At 44.3% G+C, this 26,577-nt stretch overlaps 1 protein-coding gene across 1 annotated transcript in view; it reads left to right on the plus strand.

The window, feature by feature from the left end:
• Nucleotides 1-6,809, plus strand: part of LOC111068446 (circadian locomoter output cycles protein kaput) — a 33,869-nt gene extending 27,060 nt beyond the window's left edge. The window contains 6 exon segments of the mRNA XM_041595119.1: nt 1,096-1,185; nt 2,398-2,721; nt 2,723-2,903; nt 2,974-3,803; nt 3,872-4,627; nt 5,008-6,809. Coding sequence (XP_041451053.1) covers nt 1,096-1,185; nt 2,398-2,721; nt 2,723-2,903; nt 2,974-3,803; nt 3,872-4,627; nt 5,008-5,625 — 2,799 coding nt within the window. The 3' untranslated portion in view covers nt 5,626-6,809.
• The last annotated feature ends 19,768 nt before the right edge of the window (nt 6,810-26,577 follow it).

Consider the following 26,577-nt stretch of genomic DNA (forward strand, 5'->3'; position numbering starts at 1 on the left):
GCGTGGCGTCCATTAGCAGTCCATAAAACCCGACTTTAAATGCAATCTAAAACAATAATGCGGCCCCCAATAACACAACAGCAACAAAAACACACAACAGCAGAACACAACAATGAAACAAAAATTATTACAAACTTTTGCATGGTCATACGTATTTATCGTACATTTATTTCTTGTTAGCCAAGCTTCAAGCTTTTGGCGACGACAACGCATATCCGAATAGATAATTACAATGGATCATCTCTGGTATCGGCTCTGGCTGGCATAGGAGTTTGGAGCGTGGAGAGTGGAGTGTGTGGAGTGGAAACCTGCAATTACATCCAAAAATCTTTGCCTCCCTCTCCCTCTGGCTCTCCCTCTGCTCAGTTGAAACGCATTGATTTAATTGCCAGCCATTTCCTGGTTGTGTTTGATGTGGAAGTTCCACACGGGCATTGGGCATCAGGCATCAGGCTTCGCGGCGGGGATGGGGGGCACTGCGACCTGTGGCTTGGATGAAATGAGCCGCTTAAGCGCTGATTACGCTTTGGTTGCGGCAAGCGCCGCCACCGCCGCCATCAGTCTCTGGTTTCTGCTGTGGCAAGGTTCATTCATACCACAGATTCAGCCAGTCATAGGATAGGCACTGAGAGAAATCATAGAGCAAAAAGTATCCTCGAGTTTCCTGCATTTATTGGCTAAAGAGATATTGTGGACAGTGGGTCTATCTATGAAGTAATGTAACTGCTCTTCCACTCCTCGAAACATCAATCATTTCTCTGCGTGTAGTCGAAGCGCCTTCGGCTTCCAAGATGGATAACATTTCATTCACAAAAATAGTATGATGAGCCGCACAGCAGCTACTGTAATTACCCCTTTCTCAAGCGCCCAACCCTCATCCGAATATCATTCCCATTCGAGTCATTCATCCACCCATCCATCCATCTGTCTGTCTATCTATCTATCTATCTATTGATTCATGCATCTTGCCACTTGCTACTTGTCTCTGGAGCAACATCAACATTCATGCCCCCAAAAATAAAATTTAATTCATAGTTTTGATTTAATTTTGATGCCTCTCATTCACATTCTCATTCTCTTGGTTTTCTTTTGCAGGCCCTAAATGGATTTCTAATGATACTGACATGCGAAGGCGAAGTCTTCTTTGCCACGCACAGCATCGAGAGCTATTTGGGTTTCCATCAGGTAAGTGCCGCAGAGTCAGTCGCTGCTATAATCCCTATCCACACTCGTTTGTATGTATGTATGTGTCTTTCTCCTCTCATCATTTTGATTGATTTTAATTGCCGAGGGTGCTCTTACATACATATATATATTTGTCTGGTTTTTTGGGTCAAACTCTGGCATGCGGAAGCTGTGCTGTCTTGTCTGAAGGGAAGGAAACGAGTTAGGACAAAGTCAGACACGGGAGGTCCCAGGCAGCGTGCTAAAATGAACCAAAAATCTTCATGAACATGACTTCAAAATACCCTAAACCAGAGCCCGAGATTCTGCTGGTTCGTAGTCCACTCTTAAAGTCTTGAAGTGTATTGGGACCTGTATCGATGGGGGGCTGCTCGGTCGATCTGGCGTTGCCCTCAGACAGATCATAAATTAAAATCAGATTGCGCAATCGCTGGGAATTTCCTTCAAGAGGAGGAGGATGGTGTGGATCGCAGATGGTGGTAGATGGAGTAAGAGGTTCAGTAGCAGGGCGTTTCCAGATTGATTCCGATGCTGTGGCTCTTACGATTTGAATCCTCCTTCATTGTAGTTTTTTGCCTACTTTATTGTCGAAATGGAAATTGAAATTGCAGTTAGCTTTCCCCTACAGCCTCTCTCACTCCTTCCCTGTCTCCTATGGATGTTGCTTGTGTTGTTTTTTTAATTTAGTTGTAAATGTGTAAAGCGGCATATGCCACGCCCCGTTTGGCAGCTCAATTAAAAGCGTAGCTCCTTGGGATTCGGACTCGGATTGGGATTGGGACTGGGAGGCACGATTGGTGGTAGGTAGGATTGGGGGCAAATCAGTTGCGTTTGTTTGCTTTTTGTTGCGCCAAAGAAAGTTTTGTGTGCCAAACCGGCAGGCCTTTTGGATATCTGTGGATTGTGGTCCCCTTCTTCTCGTATTCCTCCTCGTCCTCGTCCTCCTCCTGCGCCTGCCCTTCTGCGCCTGGCGCGTGCAGAATTTATGTCTCAATTTGTGGCCAACATGAACATGGGGCGCATTTTCAATTTGCGCGAATTTTGATTTATACGCCCCGAAAACCAAAGGCAAAAGGGAATCAAGAGAGGGAATGCATGGGGGAACCGAAACCGAAACAAAGTACAAAATCAATACGAGAAATCCCCTCCAGAGTTGACTGACCTTCATCTCCCATCTCCCGCTCTTCTTTTCGCCCGCCCCGCCCTCTGCAGTCGGACATTGTCCATCAGTCCGTGTACGAGCTGGTCCACTCGGAGGACCGCGAGGAACTGCAGCGCCAGCTGCTGTGGAACAGCTTCCTGCCCGCTGACATGTCCAGCATGCAGCTCTCGGAGACGCTGGCCCCCGACAAGGCGCTCTATCTGGAGCGCAGCTTCACCGTTCGCTTCCGCTGCCTGCTGGACAACACGAGCGGATTCCTGCGGCTGGACATACGGGGTCGCATCAAGATCCTGCACGGACAGAACCGCAAGACGGAGGAGCCGCCACTGGCGCTGTTCGCCTACTGCACGCCCTTCGGCCCGCCCAGTCTCCTGAGAGATTCCGCACAAGGAGAACATGTTCAAGTCGAAGCACAAGCTGGACTTCTCGCTGGTGTCCATGGACCAGCGGGGCAAGCACATACTCGGCTATGCGGATGCCGAGCTGGTCAACATGGGCGGCTACGATCTGGTTCACTACGATGACCTGGCCTATGTGGCCAGTGCCCATCAGGAGCGTAAGTTGCAGCCACCACAGGATCCTCCACCTCTACAAAACTCATCCTCCTCCCTCTCTTCCCCTTTCAGTTCTCAAGACAGGCGCCTCGGGAATGATCGCCTACCGCTACCAGAAGAAGGATGGCGAGTGGCAGTGGCTGCAGACGAGCTCCCGTCTGGTGTACAAGAACTCCAAGCCGGATTTTGTGATCTGCACGCATCGCCAGCTGATGGACGAGGAGGGGCACGATCTGCTCGGTAAGCGGACCATGGACTTTAAGGTCAGCTACCTGGACACGGGCCTGGCGTCCACCTACTTCTCGGAGGCGGATCAGCTGGTGGTGCCGCCCAGTGCCTCGCCCACGGCGCACGCCCTGCCGCCGCCGGTGACTCCGACGCGACCCAATCGACGCTACAAGACGCAGCTGAGGGACTTCCTCTCGACGTGCCGCAGCAAACGCAAGCTCCAGCAGCAGCAGCAACAGCAGCAGCAGCAGAACCAGCAGACCTCGCCCCTCGGCGGTCAGGTGGGTTCCCCGGCACCCGCCGTGGCCGTGGAGTACCTGCCCGATCCGGCGGTGGCCGTGGCCGCCGCCTACTCCAACCTCAATCCCATGTACACGGCCTCGCCTTACGCCAGCGCCGCGGACAATCTCTACATGGGCAGCTCCATGCCGGCCAATGCCTTCTATCCGGTCAGCGAGAACCTCTTCCATCAGTACCGGCTGCAGGGAGCCGTCGGGGGCTACTACACGGACTACCCGCACTCCGGAGCACCGGCATCGGCGTACGTGGCCAATGGCTTCCTCTCCTACGATGGCTATGCCATTGCCTCCAAGGCGGACGAGAAGTGGCAGGAGACGGGCAAGTACTACAGTGGCTACAGCAGCGGCTACGGCAGTCCCACGTCCACGCCACAGGTGAGTTGCCTCCTCTTTTCCATGGGGATTCCCCGGGCTAATCTTTGTGTCTTTCTTTGTATCTGCAGCAAATCCCCCTAAAGACCCCCAAGTCTTCGCCGCAGGTCATGGAGGTCATATCCTGCTCCTCGGACGGACCATCGCCGGTGAGTGGGGCCACGCCCAATGGCGCGATTCCCGTGACGCCCAAAGTGGAGCATGCCGCAACGGCAGCGACGGCAGCAGCAGCAGCTGCAGCTGCTGGTGGGGATCCCTACGAGCGGCAGACGGTGCTGATGTGGGGCACCACACACTCCAGTGGCGTTCCCTTGAATAGTGTCCAGGGCGGACGCTCTGGCTCGCCCCAACGCGCCACGCCCCTCACGAATGGCCTGGGATACGCCACGAACAACAACAACAACAACGAGCACGAGCCGGCGACGGCGGCCAAGTGGAACGGAGCAAAGGAGCTGCCGGGGAAATCGGCCAGCGCCAGCACGCCGGAGAGCTATCAAATGCAGCACGACGATTCCGGACTGTACTCCGCCTCCTCGCACACGACCTCGCCGCAGCAGCAGCAGCAGCCCCAACGTGGAGTTGGTTCCAATGTTAGCGCTCCCAGTATTCCTCTCACGCACCCAGTGGCCGTCACGGGCACTGGCACCGGCACCGGCACGGGCACAGATCATCAGGCGGTGCACACGTCCAGCTGCCACCAACAGCAGCAGCAGCAGCAACAACAGCAACAGCAGCAGCACCAGCAACATCATCATGCCCACCCGCATCATCATCACCATCACCATCACCACCATGAGGCAGCAGCGCACCATCAGCATGCAGCAGCAGTCGCCGCAAGTAGCGAGGTATGGACGCCCGCCTCCTACACGCAGTACTCGCAGTACTTCACGTACCATCCACATCCGCATACGCATCCGCATTCGCACACGCATCATCCGTCGGCGGCGGGCAGTGGCGGACACGTTCCGACGGCCCAGTCGCATCACCTGCACCACGGTCACGGTCACCGCTAGACTTTTGGGGATAGATTGCACCCAGTATTGAAGCACACAATTCACTGTACTCTGTACCCCACTGTAATCCACTCACTGTAATCACCACTGTACTCGTAATCACAAGAACACACACTCCACACACTCTACCTACACCACTGCACCCACGAAGAGTGCTCTCCCGCCTGACTACTAACCGTAACGATCCTCCCTAGATCATACTCACGACTCATCAGCAGCAGCAGCAACAGCAGCAGCAACAGCAGCAGCAACAACAATCTCTTGGCGGCTATCCACTGCATCATCCACTGCAGTTGGTAGGAGGACCATCCTCATCGCCGCCGCCGCCCACAACCCACTCGCCAACAGCCCTGCCCGCAGTGAGCAGTCTCCTCAATGGTGCCGCAGGAGCAGCTCCAACCGATGCCGTCTCTCCATATCAGCAGCTGGCCATTGTCTCCACGCCGCTGGTGATCTGCGCCGAGGAGGGGGGAGGTGTAGGTGTCGGATGCATGTCCTTGCAACCGCTCAGCGACAGCAGTGAGACGACGCGTATAGGACGCAAGTCAGCCAAGCAGCAGGTGCAACAGTCCATGCAACATGGGCAGCAGCAATCCGTACAGCAGCAACAGCAAACGCTTTACCAGCAACATCATACGCATCATCATCACGCACATCCACAGCATCATCCGCAGCACCATCTGCTCTATCCGGCCAACATTACGGCGCATACAGCCTTGGCCTATGCCCCGCCGACGGCTGGGGGCGCCTATGCCGATGGCAGTCCGCTGCTCTCCTTCTCGGAGGTGACCAACACGCTGCTCAACCAGTGAGGTGGAGAGAAGAGAGCTGTAGGAGCAGGAACAGGAGAGCACAACCATGTTCAACAGTTTTGCCAAAATGTGGACTATGACTATCGTATCTTCCATAATCTGAATCCCAGCACCAAGCAACAACCAAGCAACCAAGCAACCGAGCAACCCAGCAATATGTGGATACACACATATGTATATCCAGGCGCACACCGATTTATTTGGATACTCCTTGGTTGAATCTGAGCAAACAGCAAGAAAAAAACGAATTCTATTTATTTTACTGTGATAATTTATAGATACAATGTATTGTATATTAAACTATATCCGTATTCGCATCCGTATCCGTATCCACACTTCCATAGACACACGAATGGGCAATAGGATTTGGGTACAAAGCAGCGCTAAGCTAGCACAAAGTTAAGAGGGGAACCGAATCGCTTCCCATCCGAAGCAGAACCCTTCGACAATCAATTTCAGTTGTAGTTGCAACCAAAGATTTCTCTAACTAACTTAAACTTATTGTTTTAGCATAAATACCCTACTGAATCCCATTCAGATTGCGCCCGCCCAACTTTAGTTACATTTCCTTTTCCGTTATACAACAAAAGTAGGGGAGGTAAATGCCTAAATAATTGCGTTTAAGAGTGCTTAAGTAGAACCTAAGATAATACCAGAAGCTTGTATCCATATTTAATTTACTTTAACCCTAGACGTAAAGCGTAATGCAAGTTAAAATAATTCATTCATGATTCCTATGGTTTAGCATGTAATTCGACTAATCCCTCAGCGGATATACATACATACATACATATGTATCTGTATATTTAAAGTTTTCTTGAAATTTTCTAGTCGCCCGCATAAAAAACATTTACTTATAAATTAAACAAAATACCATACTACATATGTATATCTCTACTTCGATTGTGTAAACGTTTCGCAACTCGAAAGGCAATATCTGTTCTGTCCTTTGTAGTCTGTATTACGATGACAAAATGACATGGACTTTTGGAATAAGCTAACAAAATTAATGCATAATGTTTTAGATAAACGAAACAAAACAAAACAAAAACAACATACAAAATATGTAGATACTCTCTCAGCTAATCAACGGGGAAAATTATATCGATTACAATTACAAATTTATTACGAAACCCGAGTGCATGTAAAGCGCCTATCCAAAACAATCAGAGCGAAATAAATCTAGAAAATAATCAAATTAAACAAAATGGGATATTATTCTTTGTGTTCAATTACGGTGGTAAACCGTTTCGAAAGGTTATATAATTCACAGATTTGTATACCCTTGTCCAAAAAGGGTTTAAGGGTATATTGTATTTGTGGTAAAAGTGGATGTGTGCAACGAAGAGAAGGAAACGTTTCCGACCCCATAAAGTATATATATATATATATATATACATACATATATAGCCGAGTCGATATGGACATGTCAGCCTAGTTCTCAGAGACTATAAGAGCTAGGGCAACCAAATTTTATTTCCAGACTCATGCGATATCACATTCCTACAGGTCTATTTCAAAATTTCTCCCCGCCCCCACAGAGGACGAAAATCTGTGGCAGACACAATTTTAAAGATACGAGAAAATTAATAACGCAGTATTGATTCATTTATTCAAGGCAATGACTCCTTGCGACTCGTGGAATTTCGTATGACTCGCACTCACACTGTAAAGAAAATTGATCTTAATCCTAAATCCCTAACCCTAGTGTGAAATGTGTGAATCAAACGAGTCGAAAGGAAAGAAAATGGATAATAATTCGAGTTTTGGTTCCATTGAATGTGTAAGTATAGTGGAAAAATGTTTGCGTATGTGTATATTAGTTTGGTGTAATTGTAAGCTTTGCGTTATTTATATTGTACACGATTTTGATTCACAGTCCTTGTCCCTATCTGGTGTGAAATTACCAGCCGAAATAAAATCAACGTGTGAGTCCCTTCTGGGGTCGCGACTCTAGTTATGTATACCCGTACACCCGTACTCAGCTACATCTACAATGTATATTCTAAATCTAACATGTAGGTACATGTACCATTTAGATTCTACATCTCTTCCGCTAAAGGGTGCTCGCGAACATAACGAGGCAGAGTGTGCGAGCGAGAAAGAGAATGAGGAGGAATGTGTAGGAGGCGGGGGAAGAAACTGAAAATTAATTTCTTCATTCTGGCTATAATTTTGATCCGATCTGATTCAGATTCGGCAATCTGGTAGATATGGGCATTCTCTACGATACTGTATCTTTAAAATTGTGTCTGCCACAGATTTTCGTTCTTTGTGGAGGCGGAAGAGGGTGGGGAGAAATTTTAAAAATACACTTGTAGCAGTGTGATATCACATGAGTCTTGAAACCTCATCCAACAACGGTATCTCGAAACGTGTCAGACCTATACAATAAGGAACTTTCTGCCTTAACAGAAGAAATGGCTTTAATGAAAGAAACTGGTTATACCATCATACCGTCGGACGCATGGACAGACACATTTTCACAGAAACCTTATTTATATGTAACATGTAGCATGCATAGCCGGTTGTTGACAATAATTTGCATGATCTGCAACAGGAGCGTGATTATACCCTAACAGAGGGTATTAAATTGTTCACGATATGTGTAACTGTGTAATTGGAGGAAACGTCAACGACGAAGATCATTTTTCTTTCTTGCTTTTATGTCTTTTCAAGCTTATTAATTCGAAAAATGGTTTAAAATGTTTGAAGTCTTTTGGTTTAAATTTAGCCGACGCCGTTATTGTAACAGATCGTGGGTCAAACATGATATCTGCGTTTAAATAACCGGGTCATTTTCATTGCATCAATCATCTTCTTAACAATGTTCTGGAAAAAGCCTTCAAAGCAGTTCCAGATTTGTTGAAAATTGATCAAAAATGCGCAAAACTAGAAAAATATTTTATAGAGGTCGTGACAGAACGGAGAACTGGAGGAAGGTTGCTTGTCAGACGAGGTGGAACACAATTTTCTGTTCGATGAAATCGATAGAGCATAATTGACATGACATTGTAGAAGTTTTAAATTAAACGAGAAGGAACGTGTGAGTCGCTTCTGGGGACGCGACTCTACTTATACCCGTACTCAGTCAGTATATACATTTTTGAGCTTATGATTTTTAAGAATTTTAGAAAACAAAAAAAAAATTTTAATTTTACATTTTTTTTGCTACATATGATATCTACATCTACATATACAATGTATATTATACATCTAACATGTAGATTTTACATGTTCCAATTAGATTCTACATCTCCTCCGCTAGGGGTTGCTCGCGCACTGAACGCGGCAGAATGTGCGAGCGAGAAGAAAAATGAGATGCGTTGTCGTTGGCGGGAGGGGGAGGGGAAGCAATTGAAAATTAATTTCTTCATTCTGGCTATAATTATGATCCGATCTGATTCAGATTCGGCAATCTGGTAGATATGGTCATTCTCTACGATACTGCGTTTTTAGTTTTATCGTATCTTTAAAACTGTGCCTGCCACAGATTTTCGTACTTTGTGTGGGCGGAAGGGGGCGGGGCGAAATTTTGAAATACACTTGTAGCAGTGTGATATCACATGAGTCTGGAAACCAAATTTGGTTTCTCTAGCTCTTATAGTCTCTGAGATCCAGGCGCTCATCAAGACGGACGGACGGACAGACGGACGGACAGACGGACATGGCTATATAGACTCGGCTATTGATGCTGATCAAGAATATATATACTTTATGGGGTCGGAAACGTTTCCTTCTCTGCGTTGCACACATCCACTTTTACCACAAATCTAATATACCCCTTAATTCTTTTTTGAGTACGGGTATAAAAAAAATAAAATGAATCGTTTAGATGGCTTGAATTTAAGCACTAACCATACAGTATATAGATGTGCCAGTTCATACAATGAAAGGGGCGCACCTGAGTTTGCAGCGTACGTTCCCAGGTCTTTGGCTCTGGGGCCGACCGCGTTCGGCTCTGGGAATGACCGCGTTCGGCTCATGACATGACACGAGCCGACGGACAGCAAGCATGTATGTGTTGTGTACGTGTAACACCCCAAAATATATGATTGTATGCATAGAATAATTTTTAGCTGCCGAAACCGACTTTGCTAGAGATTTCAGTTGACGTAAATGTGTGTGCATGTATTCTCACATTCTGTGCAGGTGTGGGTTCTACAATTTTTGGCCGCTTGAATTGGTTTCTCGTTTTGTTTTGAGGGCTGATGTAGCGACCTGAGCTGAACTGCCACAACATAAATGAGGAATGGGCAGAGTGGGTGGGGATGGGAAATGAATGCAATATATAAAAATAAAGGATGTTATCTCTGCTCATATCTCCTAAACTAAAATTATCTTGAAAATTAGATTCGCTAAAGCTCTGGAAAATGTTCTACTAGTTGTGTACATTTATTTTATTCAAAGCGTTCATAAAATATTTTTTAATTTTGCCACCTCTTTTCGCCTGAGTCCCCAATGTAAATACACACAGTACAAACAAATAACAACTTTAAAACCAAACTTGACCTATTCAGGGCCGGATCAACCCTCAACCGGGCCCTGGGCAACCATCAATCTGGGGGCCCTCCTTTATTTTGTATTTTTCTCAGTGGCTATTCTTTTTTTTATTAATTATTTGGAGTTTTGTTTTTTCAAGAAAATTTTTCTGTTAGCCCTAGGGGGGCCCTAGGCAACTGCTAATGCGGTCCTGGACCTATTCCCGTCGTCAGACTTCATATTTTGTTGGTGTATTCTGTCGCTCGACTCGACGCGGGTCGAGGCATTTGCGAAGCCGAAAGCAGAAAATGGAAGAAATAACCCGCGCGCCCGCCCTGAAGCGTCAAACGAAAATTGAACGAGCATTTGCTCCTCGTGCAACATATTTGTATTGTATAGTCTTTGATAGTACGCAGTCGCGAATCTTTGCGCGGGTAATGTAAGCGGGAGCCAGTCCCTCAGGCTGTAGTGTTCCAAGTCGTTGGAGTGGCTCGGCATGTCCATTGAACACGGCATTATAATTTATTTTGAAAAAATTCGCAAATAACAAAAAAAACTCTGCAGCTGCTGCCGATAGCGCGCCAAAAGTGACAAGTATCGCTGAATTTATAGCGATGGGGGCCAGCAACCGATAGATAGCTCACCAAACAGGGTCGTCCACACTAAAACGGATGTAGATGCGGATGTGAAGACATCCGCAAAACCTAGTTGTTGATATACAAATTATGAGCAAGAAAAGCAATGTCTGGCAGTTTTTTCGCAAGGCCAACGTTGATGCGGTGGCCACATGCTGCCTGTGCAAAAGAGATTACTCCAGGAAAGGTCGAGCGAACAGTTGGCACAAGGATCTCCTTCGACTTGATAGCTTTAGCTTTGTGAAAGCTTTGAATTCTGACTATTTAATTAGGGCGATATGATATGATACAAAATCAGAGATACTTAATAAAAACAAAAAAACTGTTTTGCAGGTGTATTGTATTGTAACTTGTGATAAGTTTGTGTTGTGACTACAATATTGTGGCCTGGGAATCCTGGTGCTTGTGGTAAGTTTGTGCGGTAAGAGATAAAAGAAATGCCATGCCTCATGTTATTTAACAGCTAGTGGTTAGTTTGTGTGGTGTGTTGTAAAAGATAACAGAAATGCACCAGGTTATTTAACAGCCCCCTGTTAGCTAGTAACAGTAGCGCGCGTGATACTCAAGCAATCGATTCGATATATTCGTTTCAAACATCGATTAGGATCATTCAGGATCATTTCAGAATTGAGTAAAGTTGAAAAAGTTACGTGTAAGCTGATTGATTTTGCAACCAAACTTGGTGAGTACAATTTAGTGAAGGTATTTGTTAAGTTTTCAGTGGCGCAGTTTACTTTTCTGCCGCATACGTTCAAATGTTTATATTAGTGTTTCCTACCTTTTCGTATAAACCGCGGAAAAGTAAACTGCGTCCGCAATAATTCGGACATATGTACATACAAATGTATGTATGTACATAGCGGTTCGTAACGGTAAAAAAAGTATATGTGTATGTGTGTGTATATAAATTTCAGCGCCTTGCTTTGTATATACTCGTACATGCACATACGGCATAACGTAACGGTAAAAAAGTATATGATATGTCGTATGTTTATGTACATGCATATGTACATATGCAAGATAGCAAGATGTTTTGCGTTCACATATGTATGTCAACATTTTACCGTTATGGCACCAAGACGCGTTCATATGCACACATATATATGCATTTGCATTTTCTTTTATTACAGAATATGGACAACCATCAGCGAGGAAGACGGGGACACGACGGGGATACGGTCGTATCTACCAGGGACCGGGAAGGGCGTCGAGAGATCGGCGTGCCTTTAATCGGGCCCTGCAGGCCGTCCTGCGCGCGAACATGGCGCAAGCGGAATCAAACCGGAATATTTCAAATATGTTGAACGCAGCCAACTTCGGAAGTTTGAATGGACGTGGACGTGGGCGCGGAAATGGTGGACGTGGAAATGGTGGGCGCGGTAATGGTGGACGTGGAAATGGTGGGCGCGGTAATGGTGGACGTGGAAATGGTGGACGCGTCCCTGCCGAGGATGCTGCTCCTGTCGTCCCTGCCGCTCCAGTGGCCGATGCCGCCCCAGTCGTCCGAGCCGCTCCAGTCGTCCGAGCCGCCGCCCCTGTCATCCAAGCAGCTCGACTCATCCATGCCCGTCCTGACGATGATGAGCCTGTGTCCCATGAGCGTTGGGCTGTGCAGGTGGCCCGCGCCGAGGCTGAGGCCGAGCAATAATCATAAAAACACCAATAAACAATATCATGTTCGCGTTCCTTTGTTCCCAATTGGCAGTTGGGCCCGCCGCCTTCAAAAAGGTATTTTTTGTTCATTTTTTTCATATTTTAGGTTTGGTTAACGAATTTTAGCTCCAAAGTCTCTCCATAGATTTTAATGAGCGATACCTTAAACGAAGCCAAATTAACGCACCTATACACAAAAAAATAGAGGACACAAGATATAATTTTTTTTCGACTTTTCCTGGGTTTTTAAAGTCAAAATTTCGTAAAAAATACCGCACAAAAATCATCATTTTTGCATTTCAATGCTTTATATTTCCCAGACGGTAAGCTGAAATCACAAAGTATTTGGGCTTAACTTCTAGCTGTTTTAATTACCTTTTTTTAAAATAGCAAAGTTCTTTACAACCAGATGTAAGATACTAGAGCTATGTGAAAAAAACAAGCGCTACCTCTGAAAAAAGCTTAAAAAAAAAATACCAGACTTCAAAAATTCTTCAAAAAAAAGTTCTGCCATAGAAAAAAAAAAAATATCATCAAACCATTTCTAAGCCCCAAATCTTTAAGAAAAAGTTCGTTTTGTTCCTTGAGGAAAAATCGTGTTGACTAGTGTTATCTAACCACCGTAGTGGTTTTTAATTTTGCCACCTCTTTTCGCCTGAGTCCCCAATGTAAATACACACAGTACAAACAAATAACAACTTTAAATTTTAAAACCATCAGGGCCGGATCAACCTTCAACCGGGCCCTGGGCAAGCATCAATCTGGGGCCCTCCATTTTTTCACGCCAGTTCCTTCTTTTTTCATTTGAAATAAAAACTTATAAATGTAATGTTTGTTTAATTAATTTGTATGTTTATCAGTGGCTATTATATTTTTTATTCATTCCAAAAACTCCAAATTGTTTTTTAAAAAAAAATTTCTGTTAGCCCTAGGGGCCCCGCTAATCCGGCCCTGGATTCCCGTCGACAAAGACTTCATATTTGGTTGCTGTATTCTGTCGCCGAAGCAGAGGCTAGCCCAAAAGAGAATGAAATAAGCCCACGCGCCCGTCAAACGAACGAGCATTTGCTCCTCATGCAAAATCTTGGTATTGTGTAATCTTTGCTTTTAGTATCTGAGAACTAGGCGCTCATCAAGACGGACAGAGAGACATGGCTATATCGACTCGGTTATTCATGCTGATCAGGAATATATATACTTTATGGGGTCGGAAACGTTTCTTTCTCTGCGTTGCACACATCCACTTTTACCAGAAATCTAATATACCCCTTAACTCTTCTTTGAGTACGGGTATAACAAATACATGAAGTTGCCAGATACTTCCAAAAAGATCAAATATTCGAAATGAACAGTTATTTGGATCTATTTGCAATCAAAGCAAAAAAGGAAAACATAAAGAACACAATGGAGACAATCAGGGAATATTTCCTAAATAGCGAAAACTTTCGGCACCGTCCTGCTGATGTAGAATCCGCACTGGAATTCGTACAATCAGAAATTAATAACGGCCACACACAGCGGTCTATAGTGGAAAGCGTAGAGGTGTTGCGGACGTTCTCACCGTTCTTCGTCACTTACGACGAACTGCACGTGAAACAGGTGTAAGTATGATGTTATTTAAGCATGGCTGTTGCAATTTGCTCAATATATGTTATCCAAAATAGCATGGCATTCCATCCAGAATAAAAATGCTGGTACTGCTGAGCTGGACAGCCGATTTTCAGTACTCCACATTGCGGTGGTAACTCAAAGCAATATCATGTCTGGAAAAGTATATCAAAATATTTGTATTTAACAGGCAGTCACAGAAGACACGACCATGGGCAAGGACAAAATAAAGAAACATGTGCAACGTGTGCTGGACCGCATAGGAGGCATGAAGGAGAATGGCATAACCTTTTCCAAGAAAGTACTAGGGGTTATCAGCGACGGCAATGCTGCAAATGGAAAAGCAGAATTTCACACATACCACTACGCGCATTTGCCGGTGCTGCGGGACTACATACATCTAAAAAATAATTTGGCAGAGCGGTACCGCTACAAAGACTGTGTATTGCGAAGGGTATATATGAGGAGCATTTTGAAGAAGAGTACTTGGCAATCGGTGTTGGACCAGGCAGATGCGGCTGCAGCGCTGTCTCCTCACCGGGAGTACAAGGAGAGGCAGTTGGCCAACTTACGATTGGTACTGGAAAAGTTTTTCGGACTGTGCCCAACTGACCAAATCAGCTTGCACAATGTCAATACGGATGAGTTGGAGGTATTCCAGACATGCCTGCAGGGGGAGATTAGCTTGTTAGCAGCCGGGCACGTACCGGAGCTTCAGAACAGAGAGACAGCGCCAATATTTCTGACCCAATTTGCAGGAGTGTATATGAAGCTGGAAGACATTAGGTAGTATTAGTTAGTAGTTAGGTAGTTTTAATCCAAATAAATAAACTCAAAAATTTATGAACATGATATTGTTTATTGGTGTTTTTATGATTATTGCTCGGCCTCAGCCTCGGCGCGGGCCACCTGCACAGCCCAACGCTCATGGGACACAGGCTCATCATCGTCAGGACGGGCATGGATGAGTCGAGCTGCTTGGATGACAGGGGCGGCGGCTCGGACGACTGGAGCGGCTCGGACGACTGGGGCGGCATCGGCCACTGGAGCGGCAGGGACGACAGGAGCAGCATCCTCGGCAGGGACGCGTCCACCATTTCCACGTCCACCATTACCGCGCCCACCATTTCCACGTCCACCATTTCCGCGCCCACGTCCACGTCCATTCAAACTTCCGAAGTTGGCTGCGTTCAACATATTTGAAATATTCCGGTTTGATTCCGCTTGCGCCATGTTCGCGCGCAGGACGGCCTGCAGGGCCCGATTAAAGGCACGCCGATCTCTCGACGCCCTTCCCGGTCCCTGGTAGATACGACCGTATCCCCGTCGTGTCCCCGTCTTCCTCGCTGATGGTTGTCCATATTCTGTAATAAAAGAAAATGCAAATGCATATATATGTGTGCATATGAACGCGTCTCGGTGCCATAACGGTAAAATGTTGACATACATATGTGAACGCAAAACATCTTGCTATCTTACATATGTACATATGCATGTACATAAACATACGACATATCATATACTTTTTTACCGTTACGTTATGCCGTATGTGCATGTACGAGTATATACAAAGCAAGGCGCTGAAATTTATATACACACACATACACATATACTTTTTTTACCGTTACGAACCGCTATGTACATACATACATTTGTATGTACATATGTCCGAATTATTGCGGACGCAGTTTACTTTTCCGCGGTTTATACGAAAAGGTAGGAAACACTAATATAAACATTTGAACGTATGCGGCAGAAAAGTAAACTGCGCCACTGAAAACTTAACAAATACCTTCACTAAATTGTACTCACCAAGTTTGGTTGCAAAATCAATCAGCTTACACGTAACTTTTTCAACTTTACTCAATTCTGAAATGATCCTGAATGATCCTAATCGATGTTTGAAACGAATATATCGAATCGATTGCTTGAGTATCACGCGCGCTACTGTTACTAGCTAACAGGGGGCTGTTAAATAACCTGGTGCATTTCTGTTATCTTTTACAACACACCACACAAACTAACCACTAGCTGTTAAATAACATGAGGCATGGCATTTCTTTTATCTCTTACCGCACAAACTTACCACAAGCACCAGGATTCCCAGGCCACAATATTGTAGTCACAACACAAACTTATCACAAGTTACAATACAATACACCTGCAAAACAGTTTTTTTGTTTTTATTAAGTATCTCTGATTTTGTATCATATCATATCGCCCTAATTAAATAGTCAGAATTCAAAGCTTTCACAAAGCTAAAGCTATCAAGTCGAAGGAGATCCTTGTGCCAACTGTTCGCTCGACCTTTCCTGGAGTAATCTCTTTTGCACAGGCAGCATGTGGCCACCGCATCAACGTTGGCCTTGCGAAAAAACTGCCAGACATTGCTTTTCTTGCTCATAATTTGTATATCAACAACTAGGTTTTGCGGATGTCTTCACATCCGCATCTACACCCGTACGCTTTGCTCCGGCCACCGCGGAGGACTTCTACGACGAGTAAACCTCGAGCACTTTTCAAATTTAAATAGAATTTATCATCATTTTGATCGCCTTTTTTATCGTTACCGATAAGTTGTTCCTCCTAATAAGCGTTACCGATAGGTATCGCAGCCAATGGTCTAAAAGTCCATCGAAAAGATGATCTAAATACTTGTTTAGTTTTAGATTTATTTTGAGCTACAATTTCTGGCTGAAAAAGAGTCTTTTACCGCAATGCAAATGTCCGCCATTTGAATTCGCGCAGTACAGATGCAATTTGAGAATTGATTGATAAGTCCCTCCGCTATTTGACAATTTATTAATATGGACAAGGCAAACATGATTTCCCTCCTGTGTTTTGCTACACCAATGGCCTCAGCAACCGCGCGAGCAAGGCTCGAAACTATTCGGGCAAGCATTCCAATTTTGGAAATGCTGCATGGTGATGGCAGCGACGAGGTTCGCCTCGCCATGTTGTCTGAGCGCTACGCAGAGAACTACCTAGCCTTCTGCGTTTCCGCGGAAGAAAACCGCACGGCCACACCCACACCGCAGGCATTGGCCGCACCAAACCGCACACTTGCGGCGGCGATGGAAGTGGAGGAAGGGACGGCCAGGCGCAGGGCGCCAGAATCACACACACACGCATGCACACGGCGGCAGCGGCAGTGGCAAGACGGCAGCTTCTGCCCTTGGCCAGCTCGACACTGTCATCGCCAAGGGCAAGGCTCAGCGTGGCACCGCTTGAGCTGCCTGAAACAACGGACCCAAGCTTCCTGGACACCACGCCGTCAACATCGGCAGCTGCGGAAAAGCTTCGTGCGGCTCACTCCACCATTGTTGCCACCAAGAAGGGAAGGACCAAGGAGCAGCAAGAGAAAAATAATGAAAGGAAGAGGGAGAAAATCGTAATAATTGACATCCTCATTCTCAACCTGATCCTCATCGCCTGCTCAAGCGCGTGAGTGAGCCCGTCAACGTCATGATCAAGTTGATGGCATCATCGGAGGCATGCTGATGATATGTTCAATCGAAGCGTCAAGAAGAGCTTTCAGTTTATTGGTCATCTGCCCGAGCACATCTCCGATGCAATCGATGGCGCCAAAGCGGCCTGCACGATTGTGTCCAAAGAAGCCGGCCATGGATGGTACAAATTTTAGCTACGCGCATCTTCGAGTGGTAAGCTTAAAATGTTCTAATGCCAATTATTTATTTTTAAATTTTAACTCCAATCATTTATAGGTTTATAGAACCGGAAATTAAAATAGGAGACAACATAGTCCAACTAGGGTCAAAAATAGGGAAATGCGCAATAAAATCTGCACTTCAACATGTTTTAAAAAGAATCAGAGCAAAGAATATGCTATGTGATTTCATGGCGATCTCCGCAGACTGCTGCTCTTCGAATAAGTCGGCACTTCGCGAAATTGCCAGCGAGTATGACGATGACGACATACAGCGATCTTTTATACGATGGCGAATTAATACCAATGGTGTCCGCAAAGAAGTCCAGGGAACTAAAACTTTTAGAAAATCTGCAGTCCCTACTGGGTGGGGGAATTCTACGAGGCCATGGAGTCTTTTTCGTGGGTGTCTTTGGCACCAGCAAACAGGATATCGATTCGCCTTCATGGCGAATCTCTTCATCCCGAAGAGGCCGAGAAATCCATAGAATGTACAAGCGACTGATTGGCATCGGTATCACACCCGACCAGATAGGTATTCTAATCAATAAAATTGTACCCTCTCACATTCGCTTATTTGAAGTTGATTACAATAATTTGGTAAACGAGCAAATGAAAATTTGTTTGGCTATTGACTATCATCATTACATGCAGGGATTCTCTACTTTGAGTGTAATTTAATCATTATTTCCTATAGGATTCCCATTAAAAAATGGCAATTACACGGTACCGATAAAGATTTTGTGATTCAAAATGCATTGAGATCGTTGCTGATAAATATGTATTTATACCAATGGCCGGTTGTGGAAACACTAATAATGGTAGCAAAGCCAGAAGATTTTTTCAACAACCAAACTTGACTGCTTCAATAACAGGCGTAAGCGAAACTATAATACATACTATAGCCACATTTTGCTATCCATGGCTTGTGCGTACACCGTAAATTCTGCCGCATTTCGAAAATACGCATATAAAACAGCAAATATTTTTGTGAAAAAATACCCATATGCCCAGATTCATTCATAACATGCTGAAGTAAATGATTATGTTCGTCGCAAGTAGCACTGGAGGCAAGAAATAAAGACGCTCGAAACTCCCGCTTACTTTACCCGCGCAAAGATTCGCGACTGTACTATCAAAGACGATACAATACAAATATGTAGCACGAGGAGCAAATGCTCGTTCAATTTTCGTTTGACGCTTCACGGTACGGGCGCGGGGGTTATTTCTTCCATTTTCTGCTTTCGGCTTCGTAAATGCCTCGACCCGCGTCGAGTCGAGCGACAGAATACACCAACAAAATATGAAGTCTGACGACGGGAATAGGTCCAGGGCCGGATTAGCAGTTGCCTAAGGCCCCCCTAGGGCTAACAGAAAAATTTTGTTGAAAAAACAAAACTCTAAATAATGAATAAAAAATATAATAGCCACTGAGAAAATACAAAATAAAGGAGGAGATTGATGGTTGCCCAGGGCCCGGTTGAGGGTTGATCCGGCCCTGAATAGGTCAAGTTTGGTTTTAAAGTTGTTATTTGTTTGTGTTGTGTGTATTTACAGTGGGGACTCAGCCGAAAAGAGGTGGCAAAATTAAAAATATTTTATGAACGCTTTGAATAAAATAAATGTACACATCTAGTAGAACATTTTCCAGAGCTTTAGCGAATCTAATTTTCAAGATAATTTAAGTTTAGGAGATATGAGCACTCAAATTAAATGTACAAAAACTTATTGAACCCTTTTTCACTTTATAATTTATGAAGCTGGGCCAGCTTGGCCCACTGTGTGCATCTGCTGAGCGGTCTTGAGCTCGCTTGGCTCTTTTCTTACGAACAGACGAAGCTGTTGGACAGCGGGCTCGCGACGAAACATAGCCGAAAAGAGAATTAAAACCCCGCGCGCACCAGTCCATGGGGCGTACCGATAAACCAAAGACAATATAAGTATATACTTTTTTACAGCTCTTTGGTCGCTCATGCATCTTGGTATTGTATAGTCTTTGATATTAATAACTCTCAGCACTTTGAGTGTGATTTTATTTTAAAAGGACATGATTTTAATGTGTGATCATTAGCCGTTGGATTCGGTTGAACATGTTGCGTGTAAAAAAATAAAATACTTTTAATGCATGTAATTATACCCGTACTCAAAAAAGAGTTAAGGGGTATATTAGATTTGTGGTAAAAGTGGATGTGTGTAACGCAGAGAAGGAAACGTTTCCGACCCCATAAAGTATATATATTCTTGATCAGCATCAATAGCCGAGTCGATAGAGCCATGTCTGTCTGTCCGTCTTGTTGAGCGCCTAGATCTCAGAGACTATAAGAGCTATGGCAACCAAATTTGGTTTCCAGACTCATGTGATATCCCACTGCTACAAGTGTATTTCAAAATTTCGCCCCGCCCCCACAAAGGACGAAAATCTGTGGCAGCCACATTTTTAAAGATACGATAAAACTAAAAACGCAGTATCGTAGAGAATGCCCATATCTACCAGACTGCCGAATCTGAATCAGATCGGATCATAATTATAGCCAGAATGCCCCCGCCTGCCAACGAACAAGCAACTCATTTTCCTTCTCGCTCGCACACTCTGCCGCGTTCAGTGCGCGAGCAACCCCTAGCGGAGGAGATGTAGAATCTAAATGGAACATGTACAATCTACATGTTAATTGTAGAATAGACATTGTATATGTAGATGTAGATAGCAGATGTAGCAAAAAAATGTAAAATGTAAAATTTTTTTTTTTTTCTAAAATTCTAAAAAATCATAAGCTGTATATACTGACTGAGTACGGGTATAAGTAGAGTCGTGTCCCCAGAAACGACTCACACGTTCCTTCTCGTTTTGTTTCGGAAGAAACCACTCTTCCTCATCAGCGATCTTTACTTTTTCATTAAAGAAAAAGACGGTAAATCAGACTTCCTACATTACTGCAGGTGCTATGAGTATTGTTTTAAATTACAGGGTAATGTTTCACATTTTGTAAATATTTTCTAATCACAGAAGCCATCTTTTTTTTAAACATTATTTATTACATTTTTTGAGCATGGTTTTACGAAAGAACTCTGAAATTATTCCAATGTGTTCCATTGAATCTTCAAAAAGAGCTGCAGTTAGAATTTTAAGTTGGTCAATTCTTTACCCATCTGGAATTAAATTTTTTTTGTCAGATAGTATGTACATTTATTGTTCTGTTTACACAGAACACTTCCTAAAATGTTTCTAACGGCAGAGCGTTCAGCAATTTTGACAATTCGTGCGTGTTTCTGTTCGATACAAAATTAAGCCCCTGTTTTGGAGAAACATTTGAATGGTTTTCACCATTCTCGTTTGAATTTCCCCTTTCAGGGTTTCCCAAAGAAAGCTGCAGCAGCAATTGGGCTGCTGTTGGTCTTTCAGATTGCCACCCAATATTGCGTTTCAAACCATCAAAGTACTCTTCCAAGGAACCTTGATTGAAACCCCCGGTATTAACGTATACTATACAGTATCCAATATCCTTTATTTCTAAGATTTTCAGAAACATTGAATATTCTGTAAGAATCAATCAGCCTTGTCAGGCATGTTGCTTGTGAATCTGTTCCGGTAATATTTTTTTTGTCGAATCTAATCTTTCCCAAATAACTACAAAATTCCTCTAAGCGAGTTTTGAATGTTTCATTACATTTATATGTATGGTTTAATATATCGAAACCATCATTCAATCTTTTTAAAAACATCGATGTAGCAAAGGCTACATCTTTGTCGTCAAAAGCATTACGATCAGCAAACACTTTAATGCCCATTGGAAAATACGTTAAAGGCCAATGAAGTATTCATTGTTTCAAATCCTTGCGGACTGCAATTTGCATACAAAAACGTTAAGTGCAGTCTTAAGCATGTTTCTTTTTTAAATTAATAATTACTGCATACATTTTAATCCTGTTTTGAAATTTTATATATATGGGTTGCGAAAACTACAAATTGCCAGTAAAATATTTGAATTTAGTTTGAAAAAATGACAAATATAATAGTCTAGAGGACGGTATTAAAGTCGCCGATGTCCTTAAGCTATCGCTTGTATAATAAAATCGCTAAAACTACACAATTTTTAGTTTTTGAGGTGTATTTAGTTTTAGCTTACACTCACTCGCATATCTCTGCGGACACCCCCAAAAGTCTGCGTACAGTTTAGTTTAACCAAAAAGAAGATCCTTTTTAATAGCCTCTGCAGTACCTCCGTAAGGCGTTTCGGCATGGAATCGACTAGTTTTTTTTGTCTCCTCCTCTCCGCTTCCTCCATGTTTCACCGTACCAACTAAGTTTTCTTTTTTGAAGGCTTTTCCGCTTTCCTCCAAGCCAAAACTTTTCCCTTGATTCCGAATATGCAGAATTTACTTTCGATGGAAAATATAACTTTATTCCAGAAGTCTTGGGGCTTTGAAATGTACTCATTAGCAAAAGTTAGGCCATTTTGCCTATTAACTTTTTGCGGGCGTTCCATTGTTCAAATTTCAAACCTTGTAGAACGCTAAGGGTTCGCAGTCCTCTGGGGAATTAGGAACCTCGAAGTATTAGCTCAGAGCTATGATCGAGTCTGTCCTGGCAGACTTGGATTTAACAGCGATTTTCTGCTGAAGGAAAGTGAATTGCTTCTTTTCCGGTTCTGGTATTGGTGGTGTTGGTGGATCATGTTGAAGTTTGGACAAGGTTTTGCAGATCTCGTTTTCCAAGGCCTTCGCTTCTTGGTATGCATTTGTTGGAGAGAGAAAACCGTCCTTCTTAAAGCGCGGATCTAATATATTTGCAACACTGGGGACCGTTCTCACTTCATAGTGGTTGAAGCGCTCTGGCATACGAGCCGTTAAAAATTCAAAAATGCATATTCCTTCTGTCGTCTTTACTTTTATTAAATATCCACCATCTTTTTGCTTAGTTCACAAATGAAAGGAATGAGTATTGAGATTGAAGACATTTTTTCCTGCGAAGTAGACCGGGTAGCGTGTTCGAAAGGTAGCAGGATAGTTGAAGTCTTCCAAAATAAAAACTTCTGCTGAGAACGGCTCTGGTGCCTTTGTGATACTCAAAAGCACTGTCGATATATAGCTGTCGATATATACGCTGCACTATACATATATAGAGCAAAGTTCCAACGGGTGGAAACCATAAAATGTTCCCTTAACTTATCACGCGTTCACCGAAGGTTGCTCAAACCCAAGATAAGAATAAGATACACAACGCCATACGAAATTTTTACACACGGTTTTTTCAGGCTGGCTCTAGAGCTGGCTCCAGGCTCTCTTAAAATTTTTTAGAGAGAGAGAGAGCGCTCTAAAGCCAGCCGCTCTCTTGTATGCACACAGCATACGAAGGCACACGAAGTTGGTTCCATGATGAAATTATATAAGGTGGTCTCGTCGGCAAAAGTAGTCCCTTAACCAAGTTTACAATAAGTGCGAGTGAAAGGGCTCAGCGCAGTAAGTGTGAGTGAAACAACAATAGAGCGTGTTGATAAATCCTCAGATGGACCATTTGGTTTAAAGTTGCCTGTAATAAAAAGAGTTGATGTTGTTTTATAATTTTGAATTTAAAATTAAACATATAGATATATATTCTTTTGTTAAGGCTCTTAATTCTTAATTCTACAATAAATTTCACACATTGCACGTGCTTGCGGCAAAAACTACAATAGGTAATTTTTTTTGTGCACAAGGGTTAAGGCTTCAGAAAAAAATTTTCCGCACGCAACCTTTTCTTTCAACAAGCGAGCACGCACTGAACGTTAAGGGACTAAAAACCGAACGACGAGACCACCTTATATAATAGCATCATGGTCCGAACGTTGTCCCACAGATTAATCATGGGCGGAACTGTTGGACTCGCATGCTAATTCTCTGGCGAAGTCTCGATGCAGGGACAATCTCGCCATTCGCGGTCGAGTTCGCCAATGAATTTCGGATCGACATTCCAATCGATCCCAACCTCACTTGTCGCGAACTTACAGACGGGAGCGCCTGCTCGGGCTCCACGGCTTCGCTAGCATTGACGCGCACGAGATCACAGTCAAGACATGCTTTCGCATGATCGACAATCCTCTTGTTCTCACTAGTGACTTGATCACGGAGCGCGTCCACAACGCCCATTGCTGACTCAGCGACAACGAAACGTGCGCGTGAGGCAGCAACGTCGACATAAAAGATCAAGATATTGTTCTGAGTCCATTTTTCCTTTAGCGTTGCTATTTTGTGCTGTGCAGCTTCCGGCGACGAGGCATGGCGACATATCTTCTGCTGAAAATGTATGGGAGGAGATTTGTCGCCAGGAGATATGTCGTTACCCCGGCGAAGAAGCGCTGGCTCCACGACGATCTTGACTAGGCGGATGTGGGCCCCCTCGGGCCCGTGCCGACACAGCTCCGTAGTGGTTGTTTTTGTTATTTTAAGTTTGTAAACTGAAAATACAAGAAAAATTAAACAAAATTATAAAAAGATCACCCTTCACTTCAAACCGATTCGAACACTAGGGCCTTTTAGTTCCAGCCTATCGTTATTGCAGTATCCGAGCGGCAGTTCTCTGGTCGGATATCTTTCGAAAAATCTCGCCATTAACTTTTCAATCTGGGTTAGTTCGAATTCCTTGTGTCCGTTGAACTGATAATCATAATCGTTCCTTTCGGTGGGCAATTTTTCCCTCGCATTCATTATAGCGCTTTCCCAGTCGCTTATTCTGTGCTAGACTTTGCCATTGCTTTGACAAAATTCGTAATATCCCATACAAAAGGATGATTCTGTACGCAACATTTCAGCGCCTTTCTAATTCCTATTAAATATTCTGCATTGCAGCCGATTTTCTTCCAAAGCAGGATATTACGCGCCTGGCTTCTGAATATATCATTTCAAGCCCCATCGAAGCATTAGATTTTAAGTGGACTTTTTGCCGTCAACCGAATGTGCCGCAAACACTAGAAATTTCCAGTCTGCAGTCAGCCGGGGCGAATTCAGGGCGGTCCAAACTCTTCCAACCCAGAGAAATCGTCCATGAATTGGTATTCATTTATGTGGGAATGTTCGGGCTCCACGAATGGGATCGCATCTGCTATTTCAGCAGTATTGCGCACATAACGAGAATTATGTGTAGTAGCGCGCGTGATACTCAAGCAATCGATTCGATATATTCGGTTCAAACATCGATTAGGATCATTCAGGATCATTTCAGAATAGACTAAAGTTGAAAGTTACGTGTAAGCGTTTTGTAACCAAACTTGGTGAGTGCAATTTAGTGAAGGTATTTGTTAAGTTTTCAGTGGCGCAGTTTACTTTTCTGCCGCATACGTTCAAATGTTTATATTAGTGTTTCCTACCTTTTCGTATAAACCGCGGAAAAGTAAACTGCGTCCGCAATAATTCGGACATACGTACATACAAATGTATGTATGTACATAGCGGTTCGTAACGGTAAAAAAAGTATATGTGTATGTGTGTGTAAATAAATTTCAGCGCCTTGCTTTGTATATACTCGTACATGCACATACGGCATAACGTAACGGTAAAAAAGTATATGATATGTCGTATGTTTATGTACATGCATATGTACATATGCAAGATAGCAAGATGTTTTGCGTTCACATATGTATGTCAACATTTTACCGTTATGGCACCGAGACGCGTTCATATGCACACATATATATGCATTTGCATTTTCTTTTATTACAGAATATGGACAACCATCAGCGAGGAAGACGGGGACACGACGGGGATACGGTCGTATCTACCAGGGACCGGGAAGGGCGTCGAGAGATCGGCGTGCCTTTAATCGGGCCCTGCAGGCCGTCCTGCGCGCGAACACGGCGCAAGCGGAATCAAACCGGAACATTTCAAATATGTTGAACGCAGCCAACTTCGGAAGTTTGAATGGACGTGGACGTGGACGTGGGCGCGGAAATGGTGGACGTGGAAATGGTGGGCGCGGTAATGGCGGACGTGGAAATGGTGGACGTGGAAATGGTGGACGCGTCCCTGCCGAGGATGCTGCTCCTGTCGTCCCTGCCGCTCCAGTGGCCGATGCCGCCCCAGTCGTCCGAGCCGCTCCAGTCGTCCGAGCCGCCGCCCCTGTCATCCAAGCAGCTCGACTCATCCATGCCCGTCCTGACGATGATGAGCCTGTGTCCCATGAGCGTTGGGCTGTGCAGGTGGCCCGCGCCGAGGCCGAGGCCGAGCAATAATCATAAAAAGACCAATAAACAATATCATGTTCATAAATTTTTGAGTTTATTTTTTTGGATTAAAACTACCTAACTACCTAACTACTAACTAATACTACCTAATGTTTTGCAGCTTCATATACACTCCTGCAAATTGGGCCAGAAATATTGGCGCTGTCTCTCTGTTCTGAAGCTCCGGTACGTGCCCGGCTGCTAACAAGCTAATCTCCCCCTGCAGGCATGTCTGGAATATCTCCAACTCATCAGTGTTAACGTTGTGTAAGCTGATTTGGTCAGACGGGCACAGTCCGAAAAACTTTTGAAGCGTTAATCTTAAGTTGGCAAGCTGCCTCTCCTTGTACTCCCGGTGAGGAGACAACGCTGCAGCTGTATCTGCCTGGTCCAACACCGATTGCCAAGTATCCTTCTTAAAAATGCTCCTCATGTACACCCTTCGCAATACTCGGTCTTTGTAAAGGTACCGCTCTGCCAAATTATTTTTTAAATGGATGCAAGAAACGTTTCCGACCCCATAAAGTATATATAATCCTGATCAGCATGAATAACCGAGTCGATATAGCCATGTCTCTCTGTCCGTCTTGATGAGCGCCTAGTTCTCAGATACTATAAGCAAAGATTACACAATACCAAGATTTTGCATGAGGAGCAAATGCTCGTTCGTTTGACGGGCGCGTGGGCTTATTTCATTCTCTTTTGGGCTAGCCTC

This window comes from Drosophila obscura, unplaced genomic scaffold, assembly GCF_018151105.1.
Source record: "Drosophila obscura isolate BZ-5 IFL unplaced genomic scaffold, ASM1815110v1 contig_4, whole genome shotgun sequence".
NCBI lineage: Eukaryota > Metazoa > Arthropoda > Insecta > Diptera > Drosophilidae > Drosophila > Drosophila obscura.